At 44.4% G+C, this 12,781-nt stretch overlaps 1 protein-coding gene across 1 annotated transcript in view; it reads left to right on the plus strand.

The window, feature by feature from the left end:
* The window catches only part of DNAH7 (dynein axonemal heavy chain 7), a 499,785-nt gene that overhangs the window by 194,637 nt on the left and 292,367 nt on the right, over positions 1-12,781 (plus strand). The window contains exon 22 of the mRNA XM_066577151.1: positions 4,033-4,245. Within this exon, the coding sequence (XP_066433248.1) occupies positions 4,033-4,245 (213 nt within the window). The remainder of the gene's footprint in view (positions 1-4,032; positions 4,246-12,781) is intronic.

Raw genomic sequence — 12,781 nt, forward strand, 5'->3', positions numbered from 1 at the left:
ACAAAGTCTGGTCAAACAAAACCTTTGTTCAGACAATCATGATGTTAGCACTGGATACAGTGGCATTGGGAAATATAGGCTTCCCAAACGCAGCAAAATGGCCGCCAGAGGCAGAAAGGGGCGGGGCTACAAATCTCCCAAGTGAGGCAAAATGGCTGCCGGAGGAACGGGCGGGGCCAGGGGCAGCAGCACTTCCAGGTGAGGCAAGATGGCTGCTGGAGGAGGAAGGGGCGGGGCCAGGTCCTGTCCCGGATGGGGAGGGACCGGAAGTAACATCACACACCCTGAAAGTGAGCACATGGGGGGAAGTAACTTCAGGGTGGGGGCAGGCCTCACTACATTTACTGCAGAGTCACACTATGTTGGATTGTAAACATTGCAAGCACGGCCGCCATTACAGGGAGGGGCCGCAGTCAACACAAAGACATTACATTGTTCATAAGCAATACACATACCCCCCTACATGCTTTCCCCTCTTCAATCTCTCAACTATGTTATACCTCCTTCTAGCAATCTAAAAACACATTTCTTTCTGCTAGGCTTCCTGCTCATCTTCTGAAAACTTTCTACAGTCTATCTTATCTGTCTATAACCTGGCATTTCTTTCTGCAACTTTTCCTGATCCTTTCCCATTGTTCAGTAACCAAATCACAAGCTCTATGACCTTTGTCCTTGCTCACTTTGCTCCCCATTCTCTAAACAACCTGCGTCTATGCCTGAACCTTCTCAATCTGCTCAACTTTATGCTACCTGCTTATTCTATTCTATTCAAAGTTTCTGGACACAATAGTGTTTCTCTTGTAAAATCTGCTTTCTTCAAATCCTTTCCATATAACCTCTTTCCCACTCAGAATTATAATGCACATTAATTCTACAAAACACAGGGAACGACAAAGTAAACAGAAAGGGTTAATTGGAAAAAGCTTTCAGCTCACTCTTATCAGCAGCCCTCCCCCCAACAATAAACACTGCACATTCTTTCTATAATACCAGACAGACGGGATTACTGGAGAATACCCACAACGGCTCAAGGTATATATATATCTCATCAACCTTTATTTCAACCCAAGGTCTACTAGCAATCCCGAAGAGCACTTCCTGTACACGTCCTAGACAGGACATTTAGCTATACACAGAGACTGACGATTATTTTCAATGACCAAAACCTCAATAATATTCTGGAGAAATCAGCCGTCACAAAGCACGGCTATACTTCACAGTATATACCTTTCCACATATGAGAACATAACACGCTCAATCATAAAGTTAAGTATACGTATCATAAATCTTCCTAACCTCACACTAGTTTTACCTAGGAGCACGTGTCACTGGCGTGTTCCCTCAGACTTAAACAGCCGAGTCCGCCCTCCCGACACATTAACCCTCACAGAATTTATCTCTTGGTCTTGTATACACAATTTTTAACCGTCTCAGACATAATATACACAGCATACAAAATACCCCTTGAGCAGGTTAAAACGGTGGTCTTTTTTCCGAGTAAGAAAGAACTATATTACCTGCCTTTCATTGATTTATCACTCTGGATCAGGAACAGGCAGAAAAGCAGTCAGAACCCAGATCACATCGGTAGATTTACATAAAGCAATCTTACCGTGTTCTGTAGATTTTCGGGCCCCTGAGTTCTGCGTGCCGTCTGCCGATCTCTGTATTTTTCCAGAATGAAAGAAATCAAAATCTCTTAACTCGGTCCACCCAGGAGACGCCAATTGTGCTGGATTATGATTTCTCCAGCAGGCTTTGGGGTATTTTGTCGCTTTCCGAATTGAGTGTCGTGTGCACACATCATCGAACCAGAATCAGACACAAATGCTGGTCTAAAACCGGGAGAGAGTCTCTACCATGTGTAGAGGCTCAGGCTTTTTATTATAACACATGACAACCGCCCTTCAATGGGCGTGCAACAGATTACATCAGTAACATATAAGATTCTCATTTGTCGGATCATACAGAATCCCCCACCTCTCTGCCCACCCCCTCCAAGTGTTGAGGTGGTATGGACTTCGTCCTCTAGCTGAAGTCATCTCCGTGTAGTGATGACTCATTGTTTACCTAGCTTCAGGATGAGGAGTGGAAGGGGGCTAGACAAACACTCAGTATTAAACACAGGATATAAGGATATACACAGAGACTATGGCCCTTAACTCTTAGAAGCTGGTTGTGCAACTTGTGTAACTTCTATGTACTTAACTAACATTAGATCAGACATCCATTGTCTAGCAAATACTATGATTAGATTGTGTGTGTGTCCTTTAAACTCCTGAGCTAAAAGTCATTACAATAGCAAAATACATTTGGGTTATATTAAACGATAGACATTTTATAAATAATCATCATGTCTATCACATGCTCACACAGAGCAGATTCACTGAGGATTGTCCACATAGAATATTTGCATCATCAGCAATGTAGATGAGAGTTTCAAAAACTTGTTTCCATGGTAGAGAAAAACCTCTGCGCTCCATCAGTGTGGAACTAAAGCCCGAAGCATGTCTATTTTAGTTTAGTAAAGAAACTTGTTGATTTCTGCCGTAGACTTCAATGGAGTGGCCGAAATCTGTCAGAGTAGCCGGGCGTTCGGATAGCAGGTTGAAGCAACAATCTGCAGCATGAAGCATACGCAGATAATCATCTACAGCATCAGATGCGACTAATCCACAGCAGTCGGCACAGATTTTATTTTTTTACCCACAGAAACGCTGCAGATATGTCTGCTCCGTGTGAGCGCGGCCTACGAGGCATTAGTGATATGCAACTTTTTAAAAAGTGGTAGAATTTTTGCATAATCCCAGTGCAGTAGCTGGGTGATGTACAAGGGACACTACACATCTCTAGACATGGCTCAAGATGCAACATTTGATACATGTGTTGCATCTTTGATCTAGAGAAGGCATCACAAATTCCCCAGATGTTAAACTTCTCCCAGTATATTAGCTGTCATGGAGGAAGAAGGATAAAACTGGAGGATAGTGCGGCCCAACGCACATGGGTGTCCGCCTCCGGATTCCGCAGCAAATACCGCCCGTAACATGCTATAGAAAATTGCTTTTCCCTATCCATGAGCGGAAATCAATTGTGATTTTCCGCTCACAGTGGGAAAATCGCATCATGTTCTATTTTGGCGCAGATGACGCGCAGGCAGCCTCCATTGAAAATGGAAGGCGTCCGATCCACGGCCTATCTGCAGCTGACACTACAGACGGGCTGCAGAATCCACGCCATCACATAGCGATGGCACGTCATAGTTTGTATTGTGCATGTGCTGCCCGGCACATCTGCAAGACAGATCCGGAAGGGGATGCAGGGGTCACCGACCGGGCACGGGCCGTTAGTGAGGGGGTAACACGATTCCAAAAGGTATTTGGATGTGTCAGAAGTCCTGTATGTGACAAGGAGACCGGGAGGAAAGACGTGCTTCAGGAGAAGTGCTTTCACTACCACACCTTGGACCTTAAGGCCCAATGGTCGGATCTGATTTGCAGAATCCGTACAGGTCACCTGCAAATCAAGCCGCCCATTGGGAAGCATAGGCGTCCCCACATGAATTAAAGCATGCAGATTCGTTCTGCGGATGTTTTGGACAGGAAGACATATTGCAGCAAGCTCCATTCAAATTGTGGATGGGCCGCGGATTTCGCGGGAAAGCAGAAGTTTAAAAAAAAAATAAAAAAATCCACTGCGCATGTGCGGCGGCGTGGCGGCCGGCACTTCTGCACACATCTGCAGTGAAGAAAGTAGAAGACCCGGGCAGGTACGCAGTGTCCTCGGCCGCAGGCAGGGTTGGATACCTCTGTGGGCTCCGATCTGCCGGTGGACACGAGGCCTTAGCCTTAGCTTAGAGTGTTGTGCCTTCACACTTCAGGACACACCAGGGTTGTATTCTTGGCATTGGTGGGGTACCAACGGCCAGACCCCCATTCATCAGCAAGTTATCCCCACTTACTGTGGTGGGAACACGTCTAATACAATGACATGCTGTAACATCCCATTCTGGTTATTCCCCAATGTCTTTAGGCACTTGAAGATTACCTGGAACAAAACAATAAACAGATTGATGATATCGTCACTCTGGTGCGTGGGACATTATCGAAGCAGAACCGCGTGACTCTGGGGGCCCTGGTGGTCCTGGACGTCCATGCCAGGGATGTTCTGGCAGCTCTCGTTAATAAACACGTTAGTGATGGAAATGACTTTGAGTGGTTGAGCCAGCTGCGGTACTACTGGGAGGTGAGTGACGAGGATTCCAGATCATTCTATTCGTATTTCCAGTTAAACAATAATCTCTGTGCTCGCGGGGAGTAATGATCCTCGTACCGTCGTAAAATGCTGAAAACACAGAACTGGAGCTTGATCGCTTGCATGATTATTTCAAGAACTGAGAATCCAGTACAGAGGAAGCCAATTAAAAAAATAATTAAGCCAAATTGCCTTCAAATGGCACTTTGTTTCTCTTGTCACAATTCTTTATTAAATGCAAATCTGCTGTGATATTTATTTCAGAAGTCATCTCGCCCGCCCGCCGCTCGTCTGCTTCGCTTCTTCATTTGAAAGCGGTGTTTAAAAATAGATGATGAAAGATTGTAAGAAATTATGTGGAGAAAACCCAATCTCTGTTATTTACACAGCGCCACGTTCAGTCATTAATGCAGGAATGTGCAGATACATTTTAATTACAATTATTGTTTCCGCTTTTTCATAACTTCAGTCAACAATTTTTTTTGTAAGTGAAGATGTTTATTTTGGTTTACACAAAAACATACAAAATGAAAATGGGACTGTGCCCATTAGACTGCAAATGACCAGACCTTAAAAATAGGCCTGATGTTCAGTTGTGAGTACGCAGGTACCAAGTCAATGCAGTCTTGTATTCGCCTTACCTGATTGGTTATTTTCAGATTTTATTCGGCGCATCATAAACCACCTAAGAAATAAAACATAAACATCAAAATGTATGGGCCTATATATTTTAATGTTACAACCACTCAGACATTGCCATAAGTAGTTGCCAATGCTCCATATTTCTGATGTAGATAGAGAAGTCACAATGTCTGTTCACCATCACTTGTAGAACTTCTCCAAAAACGTTTCGAAAATAGAATAGGGAAGGCATTTCCCTTGGGGGTTGGCCAGACGATTGCAGGCTGTTGTGTATATGACAGAGTTAGCAAAGTTTAACTTGAGTGCTGTTATTTAATCTCCTGACACCTGCTCAAACAACGGGGACTGCAGAAACCTTTTGCAGAGTCTGAGGAGGGGGCCCACAGCCGAGAAGACATCGAAGTAGAGAAAGGCTTTGCCACGTGGCTCTACCATCTCCTTCCCTGGGGGTAGTTCGAGACCCGACCACGTTACTGGTGGGGGGGATCACGGGGGTTGTAACCAGGGGTTACATTAAGTCCAGTTGTCACTCGTGACGCCACCGTTCCGTCCTCTGTAGCGGATCTCTCAGATGTAATAAAGTAGTCCACACACAGGGTAACTTTCTGAACAAGAGCCGGGAACAGTCAATTCTGTTAATTTACTGAAAACTATTGAACTTAGATCCAAATGAACAGTCTTTTTTTACAGAAACAGCAAGTCGCAGTGGTGCAACCAGGAGGATTCTTGGGGCATCCGGATAATCCATAGTCCAAGTTATCTGTGAAATTCCTCTCCTGGCAAAACTCTCTCTCTCTCTCCACATTCTCTCTCACTCTTCTTCTCGCTATAAAGCGGTTGGTCCTTTTCTCAGCATTCAGCTGAAGCGCCAAGGCCTCCTGGGTTGAATGAGTCCAGACGGAGCATGTGGAAGTCACTCAGTCTCCATGCCCCACACACAGACCGATCTGTTCGATATCTGTGTGGCCAGACTTCTCCTAGCCTCCTCGACTGCTAGACTCGGCTCCCTGACTCTCGACTCTCTCCTTTCATTCCATCTTTGCAAACACACACACATACGATACACTAAAAACGATACATTTTTCAGACAGGACAAAACATACCAGACATTAACCCTCTCAGTCCTGCAACCATTCAATCCACATAAATCTAATTCATGCCACAAACAAGACGCTGACAAGACGATGGTACGAGACAGACATAGAACATTATGGAGGGGCCCCACTAACTCTAGGCCACTACACTTTGCTCAGCTACTCTTTAACCCTTTACATGACATGGTCAGCGTGATCATGGTGTGTAAAATACTGACAGAGTGAGGGGACTCCCTCTCTCACTCATCGGCCGCTCGCGATGTGATCACTGTTTGAGCTTCATGGGCTTTGTAATACACTGCTATAATATTCTATAGCACTGTATTAGAAATATGATAAAAGATGCTGATATTCAAGTTCCCTAGTGGGACAAAAATAAAGTATAAGAAAATATATAAACATCAAAATCCCACCTTTTCCCCTTAGGCCTCGTTCACACGAGCAAGTGTTCATGTGTACATAGGTGCGCACAAAACTGCACATCCACATATGTACAAAAACCCGCATGAATAAAGCTTCTTATAGCATTGCTTTCAATGGGGCCACCGCTTCTGCTGGCTGCCCCATTGAAAGGAATGGCCTGCCGGCAACCACTGCAGTGCTTTTCAGGGAAGGGTTTGAAATATAAGCCATTCCCTGAAAATCATTCTAGCATGTGTAAAAATTTTTTTTTTTAAATTACTCACCTCTCCGCTGCTGCTGGGGCTCAGGCGCGTCTAGCCACTTGTTTCCCTGCAGTGCTCTGAAGCTCTTTCAGCTGGCGGGGATTTAAAATCCCTGCCTGCTGTAAGAGCTGTATCTGATTGGCTGAATGCTCAGCCAATCACAGACAGTGCTCAGCCATTCATTGAATGAGTGCTCAGCCAATCAGATACAGCCCTTTTAGCAGGCAGGGATTTTAAATGCACACCTGCTAAAAGAGCTTCAGAAAATTTCAGGAGGACGAAGTGGCTACATGCGGCTGAGCCCCACAGCGGGGGAGAGGTGAGTAATATATAGTTTTTATTTTTTTACACGAGCTATGGATGATTTTCAGGGAAGGGCTTATATTTAAAGCCCTTTTCCGAAAACTCACTGCAGTGGTTGCCGGCAGCCCATTGCTTTCAATGGGAGAACATTGCGATCCTTCCACTGCTGTCACAGTGTTCAGTGCTGAGGGGACTCCCCGCGGGAATATTTACACGTACCATGGACCTATGCGGTGCACGCATGTCCCATCTTTCGCAGGTGTGTGCGTTTGCACGCCTGTAAAGCACGGACATGCGAACACAGCATAGGGAAACTGATGGTTCAAATAGATGTGTGGTTTTCTGCGCACCTATGTACACGCGAACACATGCTCGTGTGAACGAGGCCTTACTATGTAGAAAAAAAACTCACACAATCACACATGTAGTATCGTTACGCTCGTAATGACCCAGAGAAAAAAGTTACTACGTTATTTTACTTGAACAGAAATACAAAAACACTGTGGAAATAGTTAATTTTGTCTTACAAAAAAAACGGAAAAGAAAGTGATCAAAACATCGCATGGATCTACAATAGTACCATTTAAAGGAAAACTCATCCTGCAAAAAAAAGCCCTTTCACAGCACTGTTGGCAGAAAAATGTTATTATATAAATTTGGTATGGACGGACTCGTCGGCCGGCAGAATGAATTTAACGTATTATTCACTGCATGCTGAATGCCGTTTAAAATAAAAATAAAAAACATCCCAGAATTGCAGATTGTATGATTTTTGGTTCTAGAAAAAACATGGACTAAAAGGCAACCAAAATGTTAGATGTTCCCAAAAATTGAATACATGAAGACTAGAGTTCATCCCGCAAAAAGCAACTCCCACAGCGCTCCGAAGATGGAAAATAAAAAGTCTACGGCTCCTGAATGCGGCGACACAAAAGCAAATCTGAAAAAAATGAAAAAAGGGTTTTTTTTGTGTCCGAAAAAAAGCAAAACATTAAAATAACCAAACATATAAACTTGGTGTCGGCAGCATGGTGCTGACTGGGGAATAATGTGACCTATTTTACACCATAGAAATCCAAAGGCAGGATTTTGCTTCTCCGATCCCCCTAAAACATTATTTTAGAAAACTCCTACAACACCCTGTATATACGTAAAAATGATGCTATTAAGAACAAGCCCTCATATAACGGAAACATTAAAAGTTAAGGCTTTATACGTCTCCCCACACCTAGTTGCTCTCCCTAAGGCCTCATGTCCACGGGGAAAATCAGATCCGCTGCAGATTCTACATGTAGAATCTGCAGCGGGTCCCTCCTGCCCCGCGGACATGAGCGCTGAAAATAGCAATTTAAAAGCATTTACCTTTCCGTAGCGGACGGCGAAGATCAGCTGTTCCTCACGGCCGGATCTTCATTTTCGGCCGGCGGATGAATTCCTGACGCCGGCGGCACATCGCCGGCACGTCGTCGACGTGCCGCGCGCATGCGCCGGGCACATCCGCCGAGCCGAAGCAAGGGAGATGCAGCCGTGAGGAAGCGCAGAGCTTCGCGGCCCGCTGCGGGTGAGTAAATGCTTTAAATTCCTATTTTAGGTCTCCCGCGGATCCGGACGGCTTCCATAGGCTTCAATAGAAGCCCGCGGGAGCCGTCCCCGCGGGAGACCCGCATGAAAATGGAGCATGGTCCAGATTTTTTCATGCTCCATTTTTTTTAAAATCACTTTTATTGACGATCCGCGGGTATTTATGTACCCGCGGGTGGTCAATGCATCCCTATGGGGTGCGGATCCGCGCGCGGGAGATCCGCTGCGGATTTTAAATGTCATTTTGCCCGTGGACATGAGCCCTAAGGAGAAACTGTATCCCCACCCCCAATTCACATGGGGATTTTTTAAGCCCTATATAGTGTGTTATGTCCATTCAGTTCAGGCTATTATGCTGCAATCTTGATCTACAGAAAGGCAAAACATACCTATGAGGTAGAACCCGATCCTCATTTTAGGCAATCAGAATAATCTGTGAATCAACAACTCATCTAAAGTAAGCTAGCAACCATAAGATGTGATATTCTTATACTCAAAAAGGTGTCCAGGCTCCTCTTGAATTCTTTTTTGTGAGTTTGCCATCACTGGAGAAAGTTCCATAGTCTCACTGCTCTTACAGTAAAGAACCTCCTTTTATGTGGAGTAGAAACTTTTTTCCCTCTAGACGTATAGAGCACCCTCTTATTACAGTCAAAGTCCTGGGTATAATAGATGATGGGAGAGATCTCTGTACTGACCCCTGATATATTTATATATAGCTATTAGAGCGCCCCCTTGTTACCATCCTGGGTATAATAGATGATGGGACAGATCTCTGTACTGACCCCTGATATATTATACATAGTTATTAAAGCGCCCCTTTGTTACAGTCCTGGCTATAATACATGATGGGAGAGATCTCTGCACTATCCCCTGATATATCTATACATAGTTATTAGAGTGCCCCTTGTTACAGTCCTGGGTATAGTAGATGATGGGAGAGATCTTTGTACTGACCCCTGATATATTTATACATAGTAATTAGAGTGCCCCCTTGTTACAGTCCTGGGTATAAATAGATGATGGGAGAGATCTCTGTACTGACCCCGATATAGCTATATATAGTTATTAGAGCACCCTCTTGTAACAGTCCTGGGTATTTTAGATGATAGGGAAGATCTCTGTACTGACCCCTGATATATCTATACATAGTTATTAGAGCGCCCCCTTGTTATAATCCTGGGTATAATAGAGAATAAGAGAGATCTCTGTACTGACCCCTGATATATCTATACATAGTTATTAGAGTGCCCCTTGTTACAGTCCTGGGTATAATAGATGATGGGATAGATCTCTGTATTGTCCCCGATCTATATCTATACATAGTTATTAGAGCGCCCCCTTGTTACAGTCCTGGGTATAATAGATGATAGGAGAGATCTCTGTATTGTCCCCTGATATATCTATACACAGTTATTAGACCGCCCCTTGTTACAATCCTGGGTATAATAGATGATGGAAGAGATCTCTGTATTGTCCCCTGATATATCTATACATAGTTATTAGAGCGCCCCCTTGTTACAGTCCTGGGTATAATAGATGATAGAAGAGATCTCTGTATTGTCCCCTGATATATCTATACACAGTTATTAGACCGCCCCTTGTTACAATCCTGGGTATAATAGATGATAGGAGAGATCTCTGTACTGACCCCTGATATATCTATACATAGTTATTAGAGCACCCCCTTGTTACAGTCCAGGGTATAATAGATGATGGGAGATCTCTGTAATGACACCTGATATATCTATACATAGTTATTAGAGCGCCCCCTTGTTACAGTCCTGGGTATAATAGATGATAGGAGAGATCTCTGTACTGACCCCTGATATATCTATACATTCTATGACCTTCCACCTACCTCTAACTTTGTCATTAGTGCCAGTGTTCCCTATGACCACTGCATCCTCACCAGCCGTTTCCAGTAATCTGTCAACCTGATCCACAATGCATCGAACTTGAGCTCTAGGAAGACAATTCATTGCTCAGTTATCTCAGTCTCCATGATAGATTGCCCTTTCTTGGCCCCTAGTAACTTCCCCACTATAAGCCCCCGTCTAGCCTTCTCTGCACTCTTCTTCTCCTGGCCAGCAGAGGACATGTCATGCTGTAGTACTGCTAAACCTGAAATGACATCTTATTATCTGCCAACTCTACAAACTTGTTGGTGTGTGTCAGTTCAGGACTAGGCCCCCTGGGTCTCTTCCCTCTACCCCTCCTCCTATCACCCAGCTAGCTGCACTTCCATACTACCATGCATTCCCACATCTTCCTCACAAGTGTCTGGGCAGCAAACTCCTTTCTATCTTCTCAGTGTTACAAGCTGCTCATTTAGACCCAGGACCTCCAAACATACAACAAGCACACATCTCGTACAGCAGCAGCACCCTCGGACGGCCGGTCAAGGACTGCGTGCATGGATAGCATTGTCAATCATGGGGTACATTCTAATTAGTGGGGCCCAAACTGTGCTTTTTTGGTCACCCCATCTTCAAGAAAAAATGTTATAAAAGCGTTCAAAAAGTCGTATGGATGAAAAAAGGGTACCAACGGAAACTACAGGACGTCCCGCGCAAAACGAGTCCTCTATACAGCTATGTACTTGGAAAAATAAAACAGTAACTGCGGCCAGAGGAGAGCAGCAGAAAATAACAGCAAAAAAACCAAGCCGATGTATGTTGGGTATCGCAGTAATTGTACTGACCCATAGAATAAAGTTATTAGGTCATTTTTGTTGCACTGGGTACGCCATAGGAACAAGATGCACTCAAAGATGGCGGAATTTCTTTTTTTTTTTTTTACCGTTTCACACAACTAGGAATTTTTTTAAAGGTTTTTCAGTACATTATACGGTATATTAAAAAATACAACTCAGACCGCGAAAAACTATGGATACATAAAAGTTTTTTAAAAGGGGGGAGGAAAAAATGAAAATGGGGGAAAAAAAGGTGCCATGTCCTTAGGGGTTAATCTCAAGTCACTCACTTACAACACAAAACAGTTTAGATCAACACACACACTGCGGCAATCGCTGTTTCCATTTACTTATAAAGCTCTCAGCTGCAGTAATTCCTGCAAATGAATCCTCTGCATGGAACGGCACAGATGCAGGGGCGTACCTAAAGGCTCAGGGGCCCGGGTGCAAAAGCCCAGCTCGGCCCCCCTCTACCTATACCTAGATCATGCTACATAGATGATCTGCCCCTTGGTGTAATCTTTCCAAACATGACGCATTTCCTGCACTACATGAAAATTAATTTGTAGCCCCGCAGGCCGCTCTCACATACACCGTTTTTGACCACTATTATGGCGGCGTCCCGAGCACCTTACTAATCGCGGTACAACACTCCCATTCATTTTAATGAGGTTACTCAAAGCTGCGCTTAAACGTGGTGTTCCTAACACTGCGATTAGTGTGTTTGTGTTTTTTAACGCACCCCCTCGCCCATCACAATGATGGGGTGCATTAAAAAGCGCTGTCAAATGCTGTACCGTGCATTCAAAAACTGCTCCCGGTAAAAATGCCACAATTTCAAGTTGCGTTTTCTGAACGCACGTATGCGAGCTACCTTGGGTGTCTTAATGTTTTTGTTGTACTTTAGAACCACAAATAAGAAAAATACTTAAAAAACCTGCATCCGGTACTTAAACACCACAGGCATTATTAAGAATCTGCAGACACTATTAATAACTGCATGGGTTTCGGATGTGTTTTTTAATTGTGTGTAAAGTGTGAAATTATATACAGTAAATCCAGGGAGATATATAACTTATACCAGTGATAGGCCTCCTGCAGACGGCCAGGTCAGATCCGACCCGTGCCCCTGCAGTGACCACCGCGGCTCACCTCCTTCCAGCAAGAAATAAGACATGCCATGATTCGTTTATATATATATATATATATATATATATATATATATATATATATATACACACACACACACGTACACATACCCCAGACCACTTCTCCATGTGATAGCGGCAGGACAGGCAGACACTGTCCAGCAGGATGCAGGGGCAGCACTCAACCCCCTGCTGGTCCGTGTGACTGCCTCCGTCCTCCTCCCCATTCTTCCCTGCTTCCTCTCAGGCTGGCCACACTGCCTGCTGCGTGATCGGTGCGATGCTGCAAACAGAGCAACCAGCAGGTAATGCATTGAATGTGCGTATGTATATAATGGAGGATGGCCTGTGGGCCCCCGAAGCACAGGGGCCTGGTCACCACTGCAACCCCAGTGACCC

This window comes from Eleutherodactylus coqui, chromosome 8 (assembly GCF_035609145.1).
Source record: "Eleutherodactylus coqui strain aEleCoq1 chromosome 8, aEleCoq1.hap1, whole genome shotgun sequence".
In the NCBI taxonomy this organism is placed as follows: domain Eukaryota; kingdom Metazoa; phylum Chordata; class Amphibia; order Anura; family Eleutherodactylidae; genus Eleutherodactylus; species Eleutherodactylus coqui.